Source organism: Daldinia loculata, assembly GCF_022478755.1.
Source record: "Daldinia loculata strain CBS 113971 unplaced genomic scaffold F4817scaffold_30, whole genome shotgun sequence".
In the NCBI taxonomy this organism is placed as follows: domain Eukaryota; kingdom Fungi; phylum Ascomycota; class Sordariomycetes; order Xylariales; family Hypoxylaceae; genus Daldinia; species Daldinia loculata.
Genome location: NW_026054884.1, coordinates 334,661 through 356,681, shown reverse-complemented (window position 1 = coordinate 356,681; position 22,021 = coordinate 334,661). Strand labels below are relative to the sequence as shown.

At 46.8% G+C, this 22,021-nt stretch overlaps 5 protein-coding genes across 5 annotated transcripts; 4 read left to right on the top strand and 1 right to left on the bottom strand.

The window, feature by feature from the left end:
* Positions 1–850: 850 nt before the first annotated feature.
* Positions 851–1,406, top strand: F4817DRAFT_316781 (uncharacterized protein; the record flags this gene model as incomplete). Its single annotated transcript, XM_049300723.1, has 2 exons — positions 851–894; positions 983–1,406. The coding sequence occupies 2 exons, from the start codon at positions 851–853 to the stop codon at positions 1,404–1,406; spliced, it is 468 nt and encodes a 155-aa protein (XP_049158270.1).
* A 2,061-nt stretch (positions 1,407–3,467) lies between these two features.
* On the top strand, positions 3,468–6,672 carry F4817DRAFT_316780 (uncharacterized protein; the record flags this gene model as incomplete). Its single annotated transcript, XM_049300722.1, has 6 exons — positions 3,468–3,791; positions 5,511–5,643; positions 5,697–5,921; positions 6,029–6,321; positions 6,393–6,437; positions 6,493–6,672. 6 exons carry the CDS (start codon positions 3,468–3,470, stop codon positions 6,670–6,672), a joined length of 1,200 nt encoding a protein of 399 aa, XP_049158269.1.
* Positions 6,673–7,004: 332 nt separating this feature from the next.
* F4817DRAFT_142956 (AIP3-domain-containing protein) lies at positions 7,005–11,011 on the bottom strand. Its single transcript, XM_049297884.1, has 2 exons — positions 10,428–11,011; positions 7,005–10,206 (listed from the first exon to the last, which is right to left on the bottom strand). Exons 1-2 carry the CDS (start codon positions 10,587–10,589, stop codon positions 7,375–7,377), a joined length of 2,994 nt encoding a protein of 997 aa, XP_049158268.1. The 5' UTR covers positions 10,590–11,011; the 3' UTR covers positions 7,005–7,374.
* Positions 11,012–11,137: 126 nt separating this feature from the next.
* On the top strand, positions 11,138–13,548 carry F4817DRAFT_142930 (FAD/NAD(P)-binding domain-containing protein). Its single transcript, XM_049297883.1, has 3 exons — positions 11,138–11,362; positions 11,444–11,781; positions 11,889–13,548. The coding sequence occupies exons 2-3, from the start codon at positions 11,723–11,725 to the stop codon at positions 13,174–13,176; spliced, it is 1,347 nt and encodes a 448-aa protein (XP_049158267.1). The 5' UTR covers positions 11,138–11,362; positions 11,444–11,722; the 3' UTR covers positions 13,177–13,548.
* A 3,322-nt stretch (positions 13,549–16,870) lies between these two features.
* Positions 16,871–20,391, top strand: F4817DRAFT_365968 (uncharacterized protein; the record flags this gene model as incomplete). Its single annotated transcript, XM_049306933.1, has 4 exons — positions 16,871–17,111; positions 17,163–17,547; positions 17,602–19,712; positions 19,773–20,391. 4 exons carry the CDS (start codon positions 16,871–16,873, stop codon positions 19,982–19,984), a joined length of 2,949 nt encoding a protein of 982 aa, XP_049158266.1. The 3' UTR covers positions 19,985–20,391.
* Between the last annotated feature and the right edge of the window lie 1,630 nt (positions 20,392–22,021).

Here is a 22,021-nt window from a genome sequence, read left to right as displayed (position 1 = left end):
CTCTATCTCTATCTCTATCTATCTCCCCGGGTAGTAAACAATTAAACAATCGAGACTAATACAGCAAACAAACTGCAAATTCTATACAAGTAATTCATATGTAAGAAAATAATCGACTATGGCTCTCAATATGTACTGATGATGAGGTTTCTATAGACTATCATACCGGCCGAATATGTGTTAAACGTCAACGCTCGCTTTTCAACGATGTCACCATCCGATTCCCTAGACTATTCTCTAGCTCTGTTAAACAACAAACGTTTGAATTCCGAACAAAGAGTTTGTTGATTATTGATTGTGTTCTAACTAATGTATCGCCTATACTGCCTCGATAATAATTATCTGCACACCTAGCCACCATGCCTAAACATCTAATATGTACACTTTGTTTTTCCGTAGGCATGTATAGACGTTGGCCCATTTGTCATACAGAGATTCTTCAAGGCATCGAAACAATCCTTTGCTCACCGATTCTACTTAAGAGGAAACAGACGCTCCTACGATATCAATCTTTGTCATCCTAGAGACACATTTCTTTACCAGTCAAGATGCCAGCCCGGTTCCCATTCATGCCTTTATTGAAAACTGAGACTAGCAAGTCTCAGCCCGGCTGCCAACTCCTCGTCCAGAAACCAGGTGACCGCGGTGTCTAGGCTCTCGGAGCTAGTTACATCTTAAAGCACCGGCCGTACTACCCAGGCTGTGAAATCGAGATTCAAAATACTGACCTCGTCAGGAGGAGACTCGGGGAAAGGCAGGGCATGCCACCGATCCCTAAAACAGAACTACATTAGAGGGAGGTCATCATAGAACGTCGTATTAAGGGCGAATCGCTTAACAATGCGTTACCATGATTAACGCAGCAAGACCTCGCTCGCATCGGCCAACAGCTAGGTTAGTACCTTCTTGATCTCAAGACCATCACTCTTCCACATACAGCAAAGCTTGACGGACGATTGGTCAATGACTGGCGTTTATTCAGGCCATTGCCGGACTCATCGGCTGGAGACTACCTGATCTGCGCGACGGATAGTGATCTTGCCTCTAACTTGGCGCTCTCTATCGCACATCGACTTGATAAACCAAACCTCGACGCATTCATGGCTAAAATGCCCTCTGGCCTGCCATTTGCCTTTAGTAATTCCGATGTGCACGAGGGAAATGTTATGATTAAAGACGGCAACTTCGCCGGGCTTATCGACTGGGAGTTGGCAGGTTTCTACCCGTCGTGGTGGGAATATATAAATAGCAGCCCGTCGTTGAGCAGATACTTCCCAGCCCAAATCCAGAACCACTATGCGCTGGAATGGTTTCGCGTCTACCACACTATCCGAGATAAAATTAAGAAAGAGGGCGCGTTTAGGTTGAGCGAATATCTCAGAGGGAGAGCTTGGAGTGGCGCGTAGTATAGAAAAGTCGGGTACCTAACTGGGCTTGGTGATCAAATACCATCCTATTAGAGACACCTACCTGAGTAGGTAGCTTGTGTTTATTCATAATAATGAAGTAAATAAACCCGAACGGAAAGATTCGAAAGAAGAAGAAAAGCGTAAACCCGAAAATATAGTCAGCCTGAATATAGTTGGATAGTCTTAGATCCAATTACAATCCCACATTGCCTAGGAGGTAGGCATATATATTACTCTTCTTTACTTAGGTAGTGATAGGGAGCCTTACTAATAAAGTAGGTAGGATTCTAAGTTCGCTGTGACGTAAAATCCCATGCCACCGTGTCGATTGGGACAATCGCCTACCTATTCTAATTACTCATAGCAGATCTTCTCGACTCGCTTGTCTGTGGCGTGGCGCTTTCGCATGCTGAAGTACTCTCTCGGCTCTCGTAATGCTCTTGCTTTAAAGTTTGCTTCTTAAAAGGTCTATCCTGGGACTATCGAGAAAGGAGCAGAGGAGTTAGTTTTGTTAGCCCTCTACACAAAAAACGTACTTATTTTCCCCACTACTTGGTCGAATTGTGCTTTGTGTTATGCCCATAGCTCATCGGACTGTGTAATCGATTCCCCGAGTTGAAAAAAGGAAAAGATATCGGCGGACGAATTCCATGCTGCCTGTGAAGTGGACTTATGGCGTTGGAGAGCGGAGTGAACCATATGTAGGTACCTAGTCGACGGACCAAATGTCCTTGCTTCCGAGATCGAGCCCCGAACCTAGATTGGCCATGGATGATCAAAGCAGTCGGACGTGGTAGCAAGATAATTGTCCATTAATCATACGACGGGGATCGATGCTCTGCACGAGTCTCAAATGACTCGACACCAGATTGATTTGAAACTTTAATATCGCCTGACTAGAGCATGATTCTCTGAGCATGATTTCCTAGGTACCTTATTTATCTTATGTAGGGCAGCTAGACGACAAGTATGTAGAGGTAGCTTAGGGTATGAAATACAGTGTTAACCGAAACACGGTTTACGTTGGATCTCTTCTGGAGCAAAGACAGCATTGGCCTATGTACCAGGTAGTTGTGGCAGTAGCGTAGATCCACTCTGGGGAAGCGGGGCAAGCAGCCGTTTTAGCGTCTGGGGAAGGGCCCCTGGGCCCACTTTGCTCTAGACTTCGCACGTGAGAAGATGTCTATGATTATTATTATTATTATTTTCATATTAGTCCCCCAAGAATTTAAATAAACAAAAACAAAAACCAACAAGCATTCGTAAAAGATGAGGCTCTAACACATGATGTTAAAACATAAAATGGCAGCGAATAAAACCTTGAGAATAATTATAGTCGAGTGACATCGACAAGGTGCTTGCTGCGCTGCCTGTCCGTGTAGTGTGGCGTGGTAATGGGAATAATACCCCAACTCCCACACCTTATACCTCCCCGGTTCGCGAATCATCTATCAATTTTAATATCAGCTCTCGTACAACTACGAACGTAATGGATACTTTACATGGATAAACGATGTGGTAAGCAATCAAAGCGACGGCGTCACTCTGTACGTAGGGTCTGGCCTATGGCATGTCGACGCTGCTGTACGGTTATGTACTATCTAAACTTAATCCCAGAGTATAATCCTAGAGCATACCCTACATGATTGGTCCTTGGAAGGTTGACGCAAGTATCATGGCCTGTTATTATTGGTCTACCCCGCTTCTTCCTTACTGTCGTCTTTCCCTAGCCAAAGCAACCATCAGGCCAGGATGGGCCAATATAAGGGGGGGCAAGTATCAGCCTACCTACGATTCTCCCTCCTTCCCTTCCTCTCCCCTTTAAAAGCAAGCGACTCCCTCGAGATCTGAACATGTGAGAAGTTGCACAGAATCCTATCTTACTTGAATCTTTTGAACAAGGAACTAGCTTCGATATCTAGGTGTATCGCAAGAATTCATACCTACATATCTCCAAACTATCTACTTATACGACCTACCTCTCCACGAACATCTTAAGCCACGTCATTCAGACCTAGAAGCACTTCAACCATCATCAAAACATCAAAACAATATAAAATGCCGATCCGTATCCCCAGGGCCAACAGAACTGAGCTCGCCACGTACGGCGTAGCCGGCGTCGCAGGTTTTGCTCCATTCTACTTCATACTCCCCGGCGCCTCAGAACACCTAGCATCACAGACTGCCCGATGGGCGCCCCGATGGGAACGTAACATCTCATACTTCGCTCCTCCCGCCCAAAGAATGGCTCAACGCGTAGAACCTCGCGTCGAACGAACCGTAAAGAGGATCGACAACCGACTGCCCCTAGAAAGGGTAGCCAAGAACGTCGACCGACGGATCAAGTACGGCATCGACAAGATGGACAAGATGAGCAATCACGTCGCTAAATAGTTATCGGTCGGATGTTTTGTTTTTTTGAAATTATAAGCTTGGGACATGAATTACGAAACGGTGGGATTGGGTATACCCATAACAAGTTGCACTTCACCTCGCTAAGGTGTAAACGCACGAGCGTCTAGCGCTCCAGACGAGCCATTCATATGGACAACTCGTTCGCTAAGCAGTAGTAAACAATAAAAACTACGTAAAAATAGTCCCTATCTTGATGCCTTCGTGACTATCATTACATCTTATATAACTCGAACAGTTTGTCGCCGTCGAGGACTGTTAACCTTGTCGTCTTTGCCTACCTACCTGTAGTCCCTTTGCATTGACGACTGCCCCCTCTCCCCCTGATCATGAGGAGCTGTCCATGATCTATATACCCAGACTACTAGCAGCTTTTTCAGTTTTCATATTCCCCATCCCAAAAACAATATGAAGTCTACATTTCTGCTGAGTTACTCCGCAGTAGCACATGGCTATCTAACTATACAGATACCGTACAGTTGCATTTAAAGGCCACATACTACTATTACATGCCACACAAGAGTATACACATCTAGCCACCTGAATAGCTTATATATAGATACATTACCTCCATTTACCTGCAGTATATCTCCACAGCCCCCATAGCCGATTGAGAGATGGCGACAGCGAGGCGTAGGTATCTTAGCCCCGATAGTAAAAAGTAAAATCGTCCTCAATTTTTAAAGTTATATTAGATTTTATCTATTACTTTCTTAATCGGATCGGAAATGTCTTTTAATATACCAAGATCTACAGGCTATGATGATAAGGCTAAGGTCCAAGGAAAGTCATAAACTTTTTTCCCTCCAACTTCCAAACTCCTTCCAAGCCACCGATGATAATACAAAATATCTTGCTGGCACTAGTATACCTAACACGGATATATCAACTACTCACTAGGTGTCCTAAGCACATAATAAAGAACTAAATCCAGTAAAGTTCCCCAACAATCATGAAAATTAGAGACGAGTTGTTAGTCTTGAGATTTCCCCTTTATCAGATCATAAATGCTTCTTGGCAGGTTTTAGCTACTTGCAGCTCATCTCTAAAGCCTTGGCAATGTTGGTTTCATGAAAGCTAATCACATCAGTCTCTGTTCTTGTTAAGAAGAAAAAACAGTGGCTCGAAACAGCCCTATCGAGATATATCCTTTAGGGTCATACTCTTCGAATACTATATTTAGCCCTAATGGTTTAGACTTATAGGGGATATAAGGCTACAAGGAGCATTCACTAAGCAGTGGCTTCAGGTTCATACCAACCAATACTATTGATGAAATTACTTACCTAATCTAATCATGTATACGGCAATATTCTACGAATAACACAAAACATGTAGGGTCCTCGGCCGTTACAGACTATAGCGCGGACAGGAGGCTGAAGATCTTTCCGATGGCATCTTGACGCGAAGTCATGAAGTTAAGATGCATATGCTGAATCACTCAGCTCTAGTTTGAAGTTCGAGGTGTTTCACGATGAATTTATCATATTTACCAGAAGAGACGTTTACTATGAGAACATCTTGGAGATCGGATAGTCCTACGAGTTCAAGTTGTATATAATAACGGCTAGAATTTATTTAGATCATGTCACATTTAGTGATAGTCATTACTCGCGTCGTCTGTTATCCTTTAATAATAAACCAAATCGGTACTATTTTAAAGGGCTTTCGGGTAGTTGATCTATCCAGTCCCTTACCAAAATGCACAAGTTGCTTTTGTTTACTGCGGTTATAGGAGTATCAGCATTCGTATCTCCTCAAGCAGCACCATCAGCGACGACAAGGGTGGACCCAAAGGCATGTGCACGTATATCTTCTTCAGGTATGTATATTTATAACTTCAGAGTAGCTCATAGTATGTTAACATTCTTCCAGGCGCATCAACCTTCCCAGCGTCTTTTGCGTATGAGTGTCTTTGCTCAGTGCCGAACCGGATTCAACCAGCACAGCAGCTCATTCAAAGTCTCAAAGCCTTCGTGGAATGGCAGTCTACCCTCGCTTGGCTGAAGAATCCTCCAAAGTCTTATGGATTTCCTGCAGTCGATATACAGGGAAGTTTAGACAAGATACTTGAGACAGCTAAACAAGGACGTTACGAGAGTGAGTATGACTTTCAGGTTGCAATTGTACAAACGATATCTTTAGCACACGATGGTCATTTCTTCTATACGCCTGATGTCTTTAAGGCCTTCACTTTTGAAAACAAGGTGACAAATTTATGACTGTCGAGGATATCATGTCGCCAGTGACTCTACAAAACGACAAATTTACGGAATACATAGGAGAGCCTTACAATGTGCTCGCTGCGAGCGGAAACGGAAACGGAAACGGAAACGGAAGCCCCTTTAAACCGGAGAACATTGTATTGCTTACAGACGGGGCATGCAGCTCAACATGCACAACATTCTCATATCTCATGCTCTTCCAAGAGCGCGTAAAGACGGTATCGGTAGGAGGACGTCCACAAAATACACAAATGCAATCCCTAGGCGGTGTCGAGGTAAGTTCCCCATCCAGTCTTATAGGGACCTAACTTACAAATATGAATACATACTAAAATCAAGTAAATAGGGAGGCCAAAGTCTTGGAATGAGCGACATTGCCCAAGCTGCCTTTGTAGCGCTCAGCCTAGTCGGCGGCCAGAGCCAAGCACAGCCGAAAAACCCCCCAGGATAGCGATCTCGGCGTCCTCAACGAGGCCTATGCCGTGCGGCGAGCCGCCGACCTAAACAGTCCCGGTGGCGTAAACTTCAAGAACAACTTCTCTCCTTCCGACTCAAAGACGCCGCTTCAGTTCCTTTACGAGCCCGGCAAACTGCCGCTTCTTCTACGCGTTGGACATGATATCTAATCATCCCGAGCCCGTATGGGAGTACGCCGTCGATGCGTCGTGGACGGATCCCGAGAAGGACTGTTATTTGCGCTAGTTATTAAGTCTTAAGAAGTCTAACATTCTTGTCAGCACATATTGCAAGAGATACAATAGCCAAGCAGGTGAGTTATTGGCACCGTAAAAATACCTGGTAATATTACACGTGATTACTTTCATCATAAAGAGCTACTCTATCAACCGATAGTTATGCGAGTTTTAAGATTAGGTTTATGGGTATGAATACCTAGATTACGTTCCCAGCTCAAAGTAGGACATCAAAAAGCTCACATGCCTTAAGCTAATTATTACCTGTTTATACAATATGTATTGTACAACGGTGTCTAATGTTATATTGATACATCAAGGGGTTAATGTACGTACATCATGTTCGTTTGCTCGAGAACTTGACTGTATCTACTAGTAGACGCCGTACACTAACAGTAAATATTTCGTTGACCAATAGTCAATAACTGAAAAAATCATTGTTTGTCTCTTGATGCTAAGAGCAGCACCCCGGGTCATACTAAAACGCAAAGGGCAAAACTAAAATAAGCTGTCGGGGCAAAAGTAAGGTTCGGGCGGCCAAGTGAAAGCCGTCCGACCTATGCGCGAATAACGCCAGTCATGACTAGAAACAAGACGAAGAGCTAGGATGCACATCTTATGAGCAGGATTATAGCCTTATATATCATCATCGTCCGGCGTCTTAGCGGGGCTCTCTGCTTCTGCCTCCACCTCCGCCTCCACCTCCGCCTCCGCCTCCGCCTCTGTTTCTGCCTCTGCCTCATTTTCCTCCTCCCCCTCCTCCTCTTCCTCTCCATCCTCCCCGACCGTGTCCTCGGGTATTATGCCATTCATTCGTTCCCAAACCTCCCGTCGTATTCGGTCATCCTTGGCCTTCCTCGCTCGTTCAACCTCTTCAAATCCTCCGCTCTTCTTCAGCTTCCCATCCTCAACGAACTTAGTCAACTCCTTCATCAGGGGATTTCCTTGTCGGGTCTCTAGCTCCTTCTGTCGTAGCTTCTCTGCACGTTCTATGGCCTCTAGCCTGTCTTCGTGGTTCGGCTGCAGAGCTCTGACCTCGCCTAGTACACCCTCCTTTGCAGCGTTTGGATCAGAGCTGTTCCCAAGATGATGCAAGCCCTTCGAGAACTGCCGTGCCGTCGGCGTATTGTCCTTCATCTGCTCCTTAGTGGCTTGTTCAACCAATGCAAAGGTCTCAGAGGCCTTTTCGATGTCGTCTTGTAAGTCAATCATTAGGTCTTCCATAACCTTAAGTTCGTCACGACCCTGACAAACTTCTTCCAGTTCTTTCTCCCAAATCTTGGTCCAGACGGGCTTCTCTCGCTTCATATACTCTTGAACCTTCTTGAGCTCTTTGGTCAGGATTTGGATATCCTTGGATACACTCTCCAGTTGACGCGGCAAGGGTCTCACGCCGCGATTAACGACGTCCTTGCGCAAGTCCTCAACTAAGTCCTGAAGATCGTCCACCTTGGTAACGAGGCGGTCCGAGTCTGAATTAAGCTGCTTACGACCTTTCGTCACATAAGAGTATCCGGAGTCACCTTCCGCAGATGAAGCCTTGGCAGCCGCAACCTTAACATTGGCTGCTTTGTTTCGTAGAGAAGACATAGAGCTCTGTATCTCTGTCTGGAAGTTTGAGTACGTCTGCCGTAAGATGGCTAGATCCCGCCGCAGAGTCTGCAACTCCCTAAGTTGACTAGGATTGAGTTTAGCGCCAGCGCCAACTCCACTAATCTTAACACCATCCATGACGGCCGGTGGCGCTGAGGCCATACGAGCCATCTCCTTGGCCGTCTCCAATTGCCTATCCGATACTCTTTGTAAAGCAGATCCCTGATCGGTGACGTTCTGCTTCATCTCATCTACTACCTTCTTTAGGGCCCCAAAACCCTCGTCGAAGTGCTTCTTGACCTCGTCAAGGGGCTCGACATTGAGCGCAAGAACTGTACGATCTTTGATGTCAGACAGGTCTTCGAGCTCGTGCCGCACCCCAGAGATGGGATCTTGGATATAGATCTCTGGGAGGTCGCTTCCGTTCAGGGCAGTGTTCCAGGAAAACTTTTCGATGAAAGCAAGTTGCAGGCGCCCAATTGTCAAGCCTGTATAGCCCTCCGGGAGCACGAACTTCTTCACTTTGGACTTGTATTGCAAAAACAAGGTAAGTTCTTTGTCCAACGGAGGTGATTGCTCTTGTATGGATTGCTTCCGCTGCTTCTCCGGAGGGGTTTGAGGTCGCGGTTTGGATTCTATAGCTGTGTCTACCCTTGGCTTTGGCTTCTCGGGCGAGCCCGGGGTTCCCACCATTGGAAAGGCATCATCTAGAGGTCCGGATATAGTAGCACTAGGTCTATACTTCTCTTCCGGTGACTGAGCCGGCGGACTTTCTGATCGAGGGGGTGGTAGATCGGGTTTCGAGCCTTCCTCGCTAACCTTACTGGGTATTCGAACCGGCGAAGACGCTTCATACGCACTCTTGGATTGATTAGATGCGTTGCGACTATGTCGTAGAGACTCTCGGACTTGAACTGCCCGCATCGATTCTCTTACTTCCCCACGTCCACGATTTGGTATCGGGGTATTCTGAGAAGGTAGCATAGGCACGCCATTGGTTGGTGCTCCTAGATGTTTGGATATCTGATAAGCGGAGTATCTTCGTGACGCCCTTCTTTCCAAATCCCCTCCTCTTTGCAGAGCAGCAAACGCGCTCTGTTGCGACTTTGGCGGCGGCGGAGGGGGTGGTGGGAATGAATCAATATCTATGCCCCCTGCAGGTCCTGTAGGTATCGTAGTCTCGTCCCCAGGATATGGCAGGAGCACCGGTATGTTCTGCATGGTGTTACTCGACAATGATGACTGTTCGGAGTTGAAAGAAGTGTTCGACTGGTCTCGCTGCAGAGCTCGTCGACTGGGAGACTGGCTGACCGCTGGCAGGCCTTCGCTCTGCTGTGATGGTACCATTCTTTCGTTCTGTTGCGGGGTAGTGTATCCGTTCTCGAGGCCTTCGTTTAAAAGGCTTGTGAGACCAGTGTTGTTGCTTCCGGCCGTGCTGCTGCTCATAGTACGGCTAGCAATGCTAGTTGATTCAGGCGAAGTGGCCCCGTCTTTATCTCGATTCTGCTTCTGTCGCAGTTTCTGTTGTTTTCTCTTCAGGCCGTGTAAAAGATGGATAATGATGTCTCGTATTCGCGGTAGATACTTTTCGAGGCTCTCTGTGTTGGCTTCCTGGCTTAAAGTAGCCTCCAATATATGTCTTAAGTTTTCTGGGACGTTCCCTAGGTCAGATGTGTCAACGTTGATTGCAGTGAATGCGCGACAGGCCATATTAAACTCATAGCCCAATCTAACATAGACGTCGGAGACTTGAGTATCAGTAGCCTGGCCGCGCGACCATTGTGTTAACGTTTCGAGAAGTTGTTTTGTCGCAACGAGTAAATGCGTGACGCTCTTTTCTATTTGTGATAGTGGCATAGACGATCCATTAGATTGCTGCCAATATAACAATATTGTTAACATCTTAACTCGACAAGAATAGACATGACGTGAAAAGAAGAAGGAGAGAAGAATAAGAAGAAGGGAAGAAGAAAAGTAGATAGGTTGAAGGGCAAACAAGAATGAGGCAGAACATTGAAAGATTAAAACACCGCCTTCCCCCGCCTAGCAACCGATAATCACACCGGTTACGCATTTTTTTAACGGCATTAACTTACATTACGTCTAGAGGAACTACTCGCAGCTGATCTATTCGAAGCCGTTGACGAGCGCGGCTGCATACCGGCTGGCGACATTGGGCGCATAGGAGCATTGGGAATACCGTCGGGCCCCGGTGACCGTCGTTGTATCGATCTCTGAGAAGCAGGAGGAGCCTGCATCTTGACTTTAATTCCAGAGCCTAGCCCTTCTCAACCTCCCAATTCTCTATATACCTTTCCCCCTCTTTATTCTCTATCGGTTTAGGATTACGTCCCAATCGTCCACCCTATGCTAATATCTCGAGAAGCAAGCACAGAATATTATTATTTGTCGAAAAGGGCAATCGAAGGCTGTGAGCCAAAATGAGAAGCTATAGTGAGTTATGCTAAGGGAATGCGATGATCAAAATTGGCGTATGTGGAATGGTTGCGATGGAAAGTCGTCGAGCAAGTCATAGTCCGAGGTCAAGTTGTGGATGACTGATGCCCGCGTGAGGCGCGACGTCGAAAAGATCGAGGAAGCCCGACCAACGCTAACCCTATTTTGGAAAGGTGTCTATAGGTACGCAGGGGCTAGGGTCAAACACGGTGACGGTCGGGGCGTGATTAAGTTATGTAAAAGTTCCTAGGTGGGTGAGGTGAGGTGGGTGTTAAGTGGGGCTGGGTTTGATGGTCTTCTTATTGGAAGTCTAGGTACTTAGGTAACTAACTACTCTAAATCAATGTTTCAAGAATTACATTCACTATTTCTTTTCTTTTTTTTTGCATATGACGTTTGATCTGAGCAATAGCTATGTACAATGACAGTATACTATTGTTCGCTAAAGCCTACTTAGTTGACTAATTGTGTTGTTGTCTAAAACATTGAACTAAGCAACCGGGTTGCTAGTGTACCTGGGTATTCTAAACAAAGTTGATTACCGACTTGTGTATATTTGACAACTATACATTAGGTACGTCTTGATAGCTAAGATTGGTAACTCATTTGGTGTCTACAGCTACGTGACCTAAAAACTTACAATAGTTGCCTAAAGTAAGCAGTAGCCTTAAATACGAGTGCGGCTACGTACGATGTGGCAGAGCTGAACATCTCTACGTCTTCGGGATTGACTCCGGATGTACGTACATACCTACCTAACCACCGGTATAATAATACCATCTTCGGGGTTTAAACGACGATTGCTGCCCTCCGAGCACCGAGCAGCAGCCCCGCTTTACGGATTGAAACCGCAAGATACGACCAGAAACAGTTAACACTTATAATACACGACACGTCAGCGGTGCTTTTTTAATAGTAATAGGACTCTATCACCATGTACTTACTTACTTGCTTGCGCTATGGTCTATTGACTAATAAATTATTATATATTGGGTAAGTATCCTCAACTTTGGGGAAGACTCCCAATCCCAATCCCCAAACCACTTCACCTAAGTTATATATTACTATAGACGAATATAAAGTCAACACCCCTAGTTTAGACATCAGCATCATATATTCAACTTCAACCTACACATAGGCGGAACGATGTCTCCTCTAAATATCTCCATTATTGGGGCTGGTCCAGCCGGGTGTATGCTTGGACGGATTCTATCATTATCCAAAATCCCTTTCACAATTTATGAAAGCGATGAGAGTCCAGATTATCGTTCTCAAGGAGGCTCGTTGGATTTACATCCCGGCACAGGCCTTGCGGCGATGAAGGACGCTCAATTATGGGACGAGTTCTTGAAACACGGCCGATTCGACGGCGACTATATGATGATGACCGACAAGGAGCTTAAGCCCTTCATACAGTTCGGCCCTGGTAATAAGCTCAGCGAGCGGCCTGAAATTGACCGTGCTGAGCTACGCCGGATCTTAGCAGAATCGCTCCCGGAGGGAAGTATCAAATGGGGTCATCGCCTACGACGTGTCGAAGAGGGGAACACTTTGGTCTTTGACCATACAACAGTGTCCGGTTCCGATCTCATAATTGGGTGCGAGGGAGGCTGGAGTAAGGTCCGAAGTTACGTCTCGCCGACAGTGAAACCACACTATACCGGGGTTGGATATCATGGTCTCCGGATACCAGATGCGGCAAACACCGCGCCAGATCTCTATAAAGTTGTCAATCGCGGGAGCCTGTTTGCTAGCTCGAACGGGCAGAGGTTGGGGGTACAGCAGCTCGGCACTGGTAGCCTGAGTGTCGCCTGGTGTTCGCGTCGTCCCGAAAATTGGACGCAGACTTGCGGATATGACCTTCATAATGTCGATCAAGTTAAGAAAGCAACCCTCGAGGAAATGCACGACTGGAGCCCACAGCTACGGGAAGCGATCGAAAAGGCCCAAGAAGGCATATGCGAAGCGAAGAATCTATACATGCTTCCGGTTGGCTGGCGCTGGGAGCATCGCCGCGGCGCAACATTCATTGGCGACGCCGCACATTTGATGACCCCGTTCGCTGGTGAAGGAGTGAACGCTGCGTTTGACGATGCGCGAAAACTCGCCGCAGCAATCGTTAGGGTAGTCCAGGCGGGAGGCGGGCTAGACGAGGTCGATAAGGAAATACAAACGGCCGAGGAGGATATGTTTAAACGCATGGAAATATACCAACGACAGACGGACGAGGTTACTAAGCTGTGGTTTTTCAGCGAGGGAAATATGAGGGATGTTGTACCTAAGGTGATGGTAGAGCACGCTAAGGCAAAGACGCCGGCAGCCTTCCATCCTTTAGCCTGGGGACTCATTAATTCGTATTGGTTCTTCAAGAATAGGTTCTCAAGCTAGACGCCATACCCATTCATTCTAGATCGGAGTTTAGCGTATTTAAGGGCATGTAATTTATCAGGCTTAAATCCTCTCTTGGATGATAATAGTATAGAGGTTTCTGTCTTGCGTTATCTTAATGCCATAACTCGGAATCATCGCGTGCAACCATCACACAAACCCGTAACAATCAGCCACTCGTATTGACCAAAAAAAGAGCATCGTATACTACTTAGCGTGGTATCTCATATGTCCTTCGTTTCAGGTGCAGAGATTGGCGAGGTTCATCGTTGCGGGCGAGACATCATCTGCTGCGGACCTCATCCGATTGAATCAGGTTCGACGTAACTATGATCGGACGGGAACTCCCACAGCGTGGAGACATTATACGGGGGTGGGGGCTTAGCTTTGCAGATCTATTTTCCTATTCTTTGTCTCTTGTAGGTGAATACAAACGGGTCCCTATAGATTATCTCGAGCGATGAGGTGAGACTACATACCCGACGTAGTAGCAAACTGACTAGATCACTCTTCCAAGAATAGACCTTAGGGACCCCTATCAAACGACTGCTCGGCCAATAACCTATAACTAACCTATCATCGTGGAACGCATCAAACGAGGCGCAGATTTCACTTATAACTTTTTGAAAGTCTTCATGTTTAGCCCCCAATATAGTATAGCCCTAGGGTCACAATGGGCTACTGTCGGAGTGGTAACGACATCCGAGCCTCATGAATCCTTTGGCTATGCCCCTCGCCTCACTATGAACCTCCATGTTTAATCTTTGTTGGAAAAGCCTCGGCACTTGCGGTTTCGTTCCCGCGGGGCGCAGTCTGACCAATTTCTGCAGCAAACGAAGAGATGTCTTTTAGTTGGTGAAAGATGTTGCTTTCCGAAAGACCAATGGTGAGTCAGGTTATCGCGGAGCTAACCTAAAGATGCCAAAGAACGAGTTTGTTTAGAATTCGGGGTCATCTAGCGCTGCCGATCTGACTGGGGTTCCCTTGGGAGGCTATCTTTTCAAATTCAACTTTATCTTCACATCTAGAAACCATCAGATACTTAAAGTAAATGACGAATAACCAATGAGTAGCGACCTTATGACCAACAATTATAATAAATAATGATATAGGACTTTTGGATTGTTCAGTAGTCACACATGTACCACGAATACCTCTCTTGACCTGAAGCGAGTAAACCCTTGGTTGGTTTGGCTCGCCCCATGGGCGTTATTCACCCACGCCTTCTACAGCCCTAAGAGCCCTAAGGACCCTAAGAACACCAATCGGCTCCAACTACCATGCAATCGGGGGGCTATGTAGAGGTATGGAATGGCTCTTACCTTACGATCGTTTGTCTGGCTGCTTACAAACGAGGCTCTGTGAAACATTTGAATATACACTCTTCGCCTCAAAGTAGAGGCTCTTGTGCGCCCAATGTGTTGCCTTATATTACGGCCTAATTATGAACCTGACATGTACCGAAGGGTTTAGTATAAGACAGAAGCTGCGTAGTGTATCTGCAAGTGATGTACCTAGCTAAAATAAACATACTTAGGTATCAACCTAGAACTATCGGTAAACTATGAATTCCCTTCGAGGATGTTTCATGCTGGACTGTTGATCTTGGCATTCTAGGGATCGATGTTCAATGACGATGATGTTCATTAGGGATGAATGTTAGTTGGAAGGTTGTCCTCGAAAAGCGTTAGATTCAACCTGGCCTTGAAAGCTGGTCTCATATGTAACCTTTACGAAAGGGCAATGCCAAATTAAAATGTTGGGCAGAATGAGCTTTGCCGCCATGGTCAATAAATTTGGCCAACATCTGATGCCTCTCTAACAAGGGTATATCTACACTGGATAGTAGATGTTGTAACGTTAGTATATCCTAGACTTCAACATCATAATCCTGATCAGGTTTCCATGTTATAATTGTTAGAATGCTAGAATAGGTTAGGTACCTAGGTAGTGTAACTACTCGCACTTCTTTAGACCCCATCTTCATGTACCCCTTAGTGGCTTATTAGGAGGGGCTGGAGGGGAAACTCTCTACATATCTGCATGTAACTATATAATTATTTGATACCTTAAACGACGACATTCCACATCTTTCTTGCATTCATATTTCTAAAGATATCCTATTGGTTAAAAATAACCATTCATGATTCAAGTCATAATAAAGCTTACCTTATTCAGTTGCGCAAGACATAAAAAACATTCCCTTCTTTAACTTCAATATTAACTACCTACCTAAAGGTTACTTACCTCATACGGTATGATAGCACTGTCTCTACGCTAACTTACTGCGTTGAGCACCTCTTAACAAAAAGTCTGAAATGCGCTAATTGTACCCCAATTGTCCAGAATCATACAGTGCAAACCTTAAAATCACCTTTTTACCTTACCTAACTCTCCTGTACATACGTACGATCACCTGCAAGTTTGCAAGTTGCGCCAGTCAGACCACCTTTCTGAACTTATCCAATTAAGGCCTTGCAAGTAAGGCCTCGCTTCCCGCTGCCAGAAAAGACGCTTGGACCATCTACACCTATCAAAAGGAAAGAGGTCCCAGTCTCGCAGTCTCCCACAAGTAGGTACCCACAGAAAATGCTATGTAACTCGTTGGCCTCGACACCTTAACCACCACAACCTCCACTTTCCCATCAACTCCTTCTCCAACTTGACTAACCGTCGCTCTTTAGACTAGAGCAAGAAGCAGCGTCCTCTGCGACGAGGTCATCTTACAGCACTGAGCTGGGGGTTGCCGAAGGGAGAATAGTAGTTGACCAATTAGCCCGAGGTGAGACACGACCTTTCTCTGCAGTACCTGGCCCAGCCGAGCCCAGCCCAGCACAGCACAGCACAGCACAGCACAGCACTACCAAAAAAAAAGTATTACCCAGCAACCCCAGTACCCAGCACCAAAGCACTATATCTATTATTTTAGTTAAAGTTGCATGGGCATCCGTGGCCAGCTGCTGGTCCGCACCGCACTGCCCTGCCCTTTTTTTTGACGAGGCCTTGTGCTGCCCAGACTGCCAGTGAGGAACACAGAACAGGACTGGATTGATATGTGAGAAGAGCGAACGAGCCAGCGACCTTGACCACTTTTTTTTTTACCGGTTACTTCCAGTCTCCCAATCCCTTCTGCAGTTGGCCTTGTCAACAAAGCACCTTTTTTTTTCTGCTTCGACACTCTAGACCATTCACCTCTTTGTCTTATTCGCAATCATTCCCTCGTGGCAGCAAGCTGCTCATAGTTTTTCCGCATTTCGACACTCTTCCCACCTTTGCGCTCTTTCTATTACCCTCTTGTTTCTAATGCGCTGACGTCCAGCCGTTTTTATCTACAGTCAAACTGCTACTTGGCAGAAGGTCTGGATATCGGCCAGAAGCAGCACTGTCACCATAACTACCTCGATCACCCGAATCCCAACTAAGCAAAGTTTGTCTTAGCAAGGCAAGCAAGCTTCATTCGATTCCTTCGAGCAAGTGAGTTAGCTTAACCTTCTTGCGACGTCGAGCTTCTTGTCATACGTCGGGGCTTGGATTCGCGTCACCTCCACCTCCTTCCCTCAGATCCGCGCTAGCTGTTCCCGAACCGCAACCTTCCCATTCACCTCTAAATCCACCAAACCAATTGCACTACAAACATAATACCATAATACCCTCATGGTTGCTTACCTCGGCTCTCCTTTCGTTAACTAACCATATGGTACAGGGTGGAAGGGTTCGGATTACCTTCGTCAAGTGTGTCGGATTCGAAAGTATCTTCTGGCACTTGACCGCTCTCATCTGTTCCCTGAGAATGGTGCAGCAGAAGAAAAGTTCGGGCGAGTCGACGAACGGAATTAGCAAGAGAGAATATCCTCCCATGTCCTTTCAGAAGAAGGATATGTCGGACACTAGAGTTATGGGGGGGAATTCGGGTAAAGGCGATGTTAAGCATAATGGTATGCCCTACTCATTAACTATTATCACGTATGGCACTAACAATGGTATAGGCTCGACGATCAACTCGCAGAGCAACTTCCGAACCGACAGTGCTATCTCCTCGTCTCGTCCGGGTCGTGAGCGACCCTTGCAGCCATGGGTTGGGCCAAGCAACTCTGACGGGCTCGACTTGAGCTTGGAGAAGTCCAGCGGCGACGCTCCGTGGGATCAGTTTGCTGTTAACGAGCGCCAATTTGGTATCAAAACTACATATGATGAAAATATTTACACCACTGCAATTGATAAAAGCCACCCACAGTACAAGGAGAGGGTAGCTGCTGCGGAAAAGAAGGCGAAAGAGATCGAGCGAAGCACTGCCGCTACAGCTCATGTAGCTGAAGAGAGAGTTATGGATCATGCTGGAGGCGACGATATGGGTGGTAACGAAGAAGAGAAGTAAGTCAGATCATGTTATTACATATCACCAGATTCCGGCTAACTCGGAAATAGGTATAGCGGTGTCAAGCGACAGGATTTTCCTCCTTTGCCTAATAGCCGAGAGAACAAGTATACTCCCCCGGCAAGACGAGCACCAACTGCCTCGTCGACTGTGAAGGGCGCACCAGTCGACCCAGCCATCATATCTTCGCAGCTAAAGGCACAAAAGAACCAACCCGCTCTCCCGAAACAGGATGATAACAAGCTCCGCCCTAGTCCTAAGGCTGAAGTGCCTTCGGTGTCTCCTGCTGCTAAATCTGCAGAGCCTAAACTGGATAGTAAGGTTGAGGTGCAACAGAAACCTACAGAAAGTAAACCAGTAAGCCAGAACGCCACTCAGCTACGACCATCCGCTGCTACTAGCCGAACTATCTCACCCCAGTCGAAAGATGGCCAGGGCATCGCGCCTAGTGCAACTGCGACTGTCGAGCGAGATGTTCTCAAGGAGTTCAAGACATTTGCTAACCTGCAGCGTATAAACGCTGAGAAGGTCCGAAGCAACAAGGCAAAAGCCGACAAGGAGGTGAAATTGACCGAGCTAAAGAAATTTGCCGACAATTTCAAGTTACCAACTCCTGTCCCTATGGATTTAATATCGATCATTGCTAAGGATCCGGCGAAGCAACGGGAGATCCAAGAAAAGGCTAAGCGAGATGCGGCTGAAGTCGCTAAGAGAAAGGCTGAGGAAGCCGCTGCAAAAGAGAAGAAGGGAGCCACTCCAAAGGAGACCCAGGCCCCTGTAACTTCTCAGGCACCTTCTGACAGTAGAGCCGGCCGTCCATCTGCAAATCCCCCAAGTGCAGCACCAGCAGCAGCTCCGCGTCACCAAGGTAACAACCGTCAGAGCTTTATTCCCCCAACATACCCTTACCAAGGGAATCGCTCGGGTCCTCAGCACATGCAACAAACTGGCCGCCAGGGTGGTTTAGCTGGACGAATTCGAACTTTGGAAGCGCAAAAAGCGCAAGGTCAGGACGGCCGATTACCTCCGACTGGCCCTGCCAATCCGACCGATCCTTCCTTCGGCCGTCGTATCGGTGGTCATATAGGTCCGAAGTTGAATCCGAACAGTCACGAGTTTCGACCGAATGCGTTTGCGCCGGCCTTCAACCCGAACGGCGGACACCCCAGCGCAGGCTCAAGCCCCCGTTCAGCCATCAATCATGCAACCGATGCGCAGATCAGCACCACCAGTACTCATACCGTGCTAGTCGTCGTAACTAAGAAGAGAAAGGCAGTCGAGCCCAAGAAGTGTGCTATATTGTCTTTTGTGAAGACAATTCAGCCCCCGGAGAACAAGAACTGGAATGAAAACGATGGGCTTCGCCCCTCTTATGATACTCAGCCAACCTGGCGCTCCGCGACTGACGACGAGAAGCCAGATTCGACAATGCGCTTGACGTTTGATGAATATTTTGAACGACAGCCATTCAACACGCAGCCTACTCCGAACCCCCCGCATCTCCTGCCACAAATGGCCCATCACCATCAACTGCCCCTCCACATGCAGAACTCCGCGCATTCTGCTGCACCGCGGCACTCGCCTCATGTCCCTCCGGTTCAAATGCATGGTAATCAGCATGGTCCTGTCCCTCATGCGCCGTTCAATGGAGCAGACGATCATAGAATGATGCACTCAAACTCATCGCAGTCCTACTCATCCCCCAGAATGAGCCAGGTTCCGCTCGTATACCCACCCAACATGAACTCGGCAGCCCAGATGCCCTATAATCAACACATGATGCCCTCGTTTATCGGTCCCGGAGCGCCGCCGATGAATCAGTTCAACCGCAGCTTCTCCAATTCACCGCAATACGTCCCTCAGCAGCCGGGGGCGATGGGTGCTCCGATGATGATGCAGCCACAGTTCATGCCACAGCCAATGGTCGCAGGTCCTCCACAGATGCAACCTTACCCTGGTAACGGCCATCTACAGTTTATGCCTCCCGGCGCAACACCGCCCCAACCAATGCCTGGTGTCAATGGCTACCCCAGTCCAGGGCGGCCTACAGCCCCTCTGATGGTCCACCAGGGATCACAACAGGGACAGCCAATCTATAATATGAGTCCCAGTGTGCAGTATCAACAGCCAGCAACGTTTGTGCCGCAGCAGCAAGGACAGAGTAAGTGGCATATATGGCAGCCTGACCAGTGCAAGAAGCCAGCTAACATACGAGGGGTAGTGAATTCTATGCGAGGATATAATAATCCTGGCCCGCAACAATTCGGTACAAGCCCACAGCAAATGCATCAATATGGGCCCCCACATCGCAATGGAAGTAGCAACTTCAAGAATTATCAAGGCCACAACCAACACCAAGGTCCTCAAGGTGGCCACACGATTCCGTCTGGGCCTCAGGGGCGATCTTCCGAAGGCCCTGACGAAGCCAAGTGAACGGAGCTTTAGAAACTGCTCCCTAAGAACTTAACCAGCGCCGCGCTCCAGCGCATATCTATTTCTTCATTCAACATGGCATTGGTATCGGCCGCCTGTGTTTGTCGATTCTATCGTCGCCTTTGCATGGACATATAGCGTTATCGGAATTGTGACCTCGATCCGGTCTTCATCTCATTCAAACCCTCCAGCTGGGTGAAGACGTGGTGGCAATATTTTGTTACGAGGATCGGTTGCACAAGACAGTCGCTAACTACACATATCCTACTAAATCTCAAACCAATATCACGTGTCGACATCTTCTATGGCGTGGCCCTTAGTTACCTTGGCCTCGTAGGATATGTCTTTCAAACGTTTATTTGCCTAAGCAACGACAGGCTTGGGAAGGCATCGACCAGGATGAGGAAGTGTTGGAGCAGGCGGTCGGTGGTGCATGAGGTGAAGCAGCTTGAGCTTCTACATGTCGAGGAGGAGGAAGGAACCAAGTAGCTTTATCTGGCTGTAGCTCTGGCTTGATGGAAACGGTTGCGTCTATATTAGCGTCGTGGTCCGCTATACTTACTGCCAAACTGCCAATTGTCAAGGGCCAGCTTCAGCCAAGCAGGAGGAGAGAGGTTGTTTGCGGGATTGCCGGTCCAAGTGACAATAGCTTAACTCGAGTTATTGAAAAGTCCTCAGGAATGCGAATGAGAGACAGCCATATCGTAGTATCGATCTCGCAGATAACAATAAAAATAGTGTTTACACTAATTATACGTTGATCGTGTTGGCTACATAGGTAGTAACATGGTAATGTTAACTTATCTGGACATGTTATGATAAATACTAGTTTAGTAAGACGGGAATCAACTCAATGAGCCAGATTCGAATCTCGTCGATACTCTCTAGCTGATACCTTAGGTAGCCAAAGTAGCCTAATATACAGTTACGAGAGGAGCGTCAACGTCTTCTTCAAATACCGGCGGCATCAACTTACATAGTAGAGAGCAATATGTCGAATAGCTCTTTATATACATGCTAGGTATTAGATGTATGCTGGATATTTTACCTCAACTTATCGCTGTTCGGAGATTCCGACCTACCCACCGTGCTCAGCAGAACGTCATGATATAAGTATGAGGCGAAGGTAAAGGGCAGTGCTATTTCACGTTCATGGGTTTGAAACCCAAGAGCGCGTGGCAATGAAGGATTCGTTAAGACTACCTACTTATGTAGAGGAGACCAGTAAAATGGGTTCGGAGAGGATCTAGATCTACTTGGTATCTACGTAGAGGCAAGAAACTGCTATAACCAGCGAGTTCCACGAGTCAGATAATAGCTTGACTTGACTTGGGCCTGGCCTGACTTAGCCTGGGTAGAGGATATCTATCCGAGTCGAGCGCAAAAATTTTTTTTTTTTTTTGGTATTTTATATAAATATTTTTAAAGCAATATTATTGGCTGTTGGTAAAGGTTTTGGGTGAAATATATTAGGTGGCTGATATAGCTAATAAGTGTGGCTTTATAAGGGCATATAGGTCAAGTCGATATTTGACCTGACTCGTATCGGGCCAGGTATACATATACGATTATTTGACCTGACCTGATTCGTGGAACTCGCTGGCTGTGACATAGGATTTTTATCTATGTAGAACGTTTCGCTCTACTTCCAAGGCATTCCCTAATTATAATTTTAATTATAATTTCTGTTTCTGTTCCTAATGAAGCGAGTCGGTGATAAATAAAGCATTGAAACGGACAAGGCTGACTTTGGACCTGCCGTATGCAGAGAGTTCTATGCACCCCTCCCCGGGAATTTTTCTATATAAAAAATAGCGTTAGGGTAGCGTTAGGATACTAGGGTACTATATATGAGGGGACGGAATGGGGATGACGCTTAATGCGAACCTGGGCGAGGTCGGTTGGCGAAAGACCCATTTGAATGTTTCAGTGTTTCAACGTTTGAGCCAATCATATGTGGCTATGGGCTCCCTCAGTTAAGTTGGTTTGAGATCTCTTGTGCAGGGGTTAGGAGAAAAAGGGGAGCGAGTCAATCAA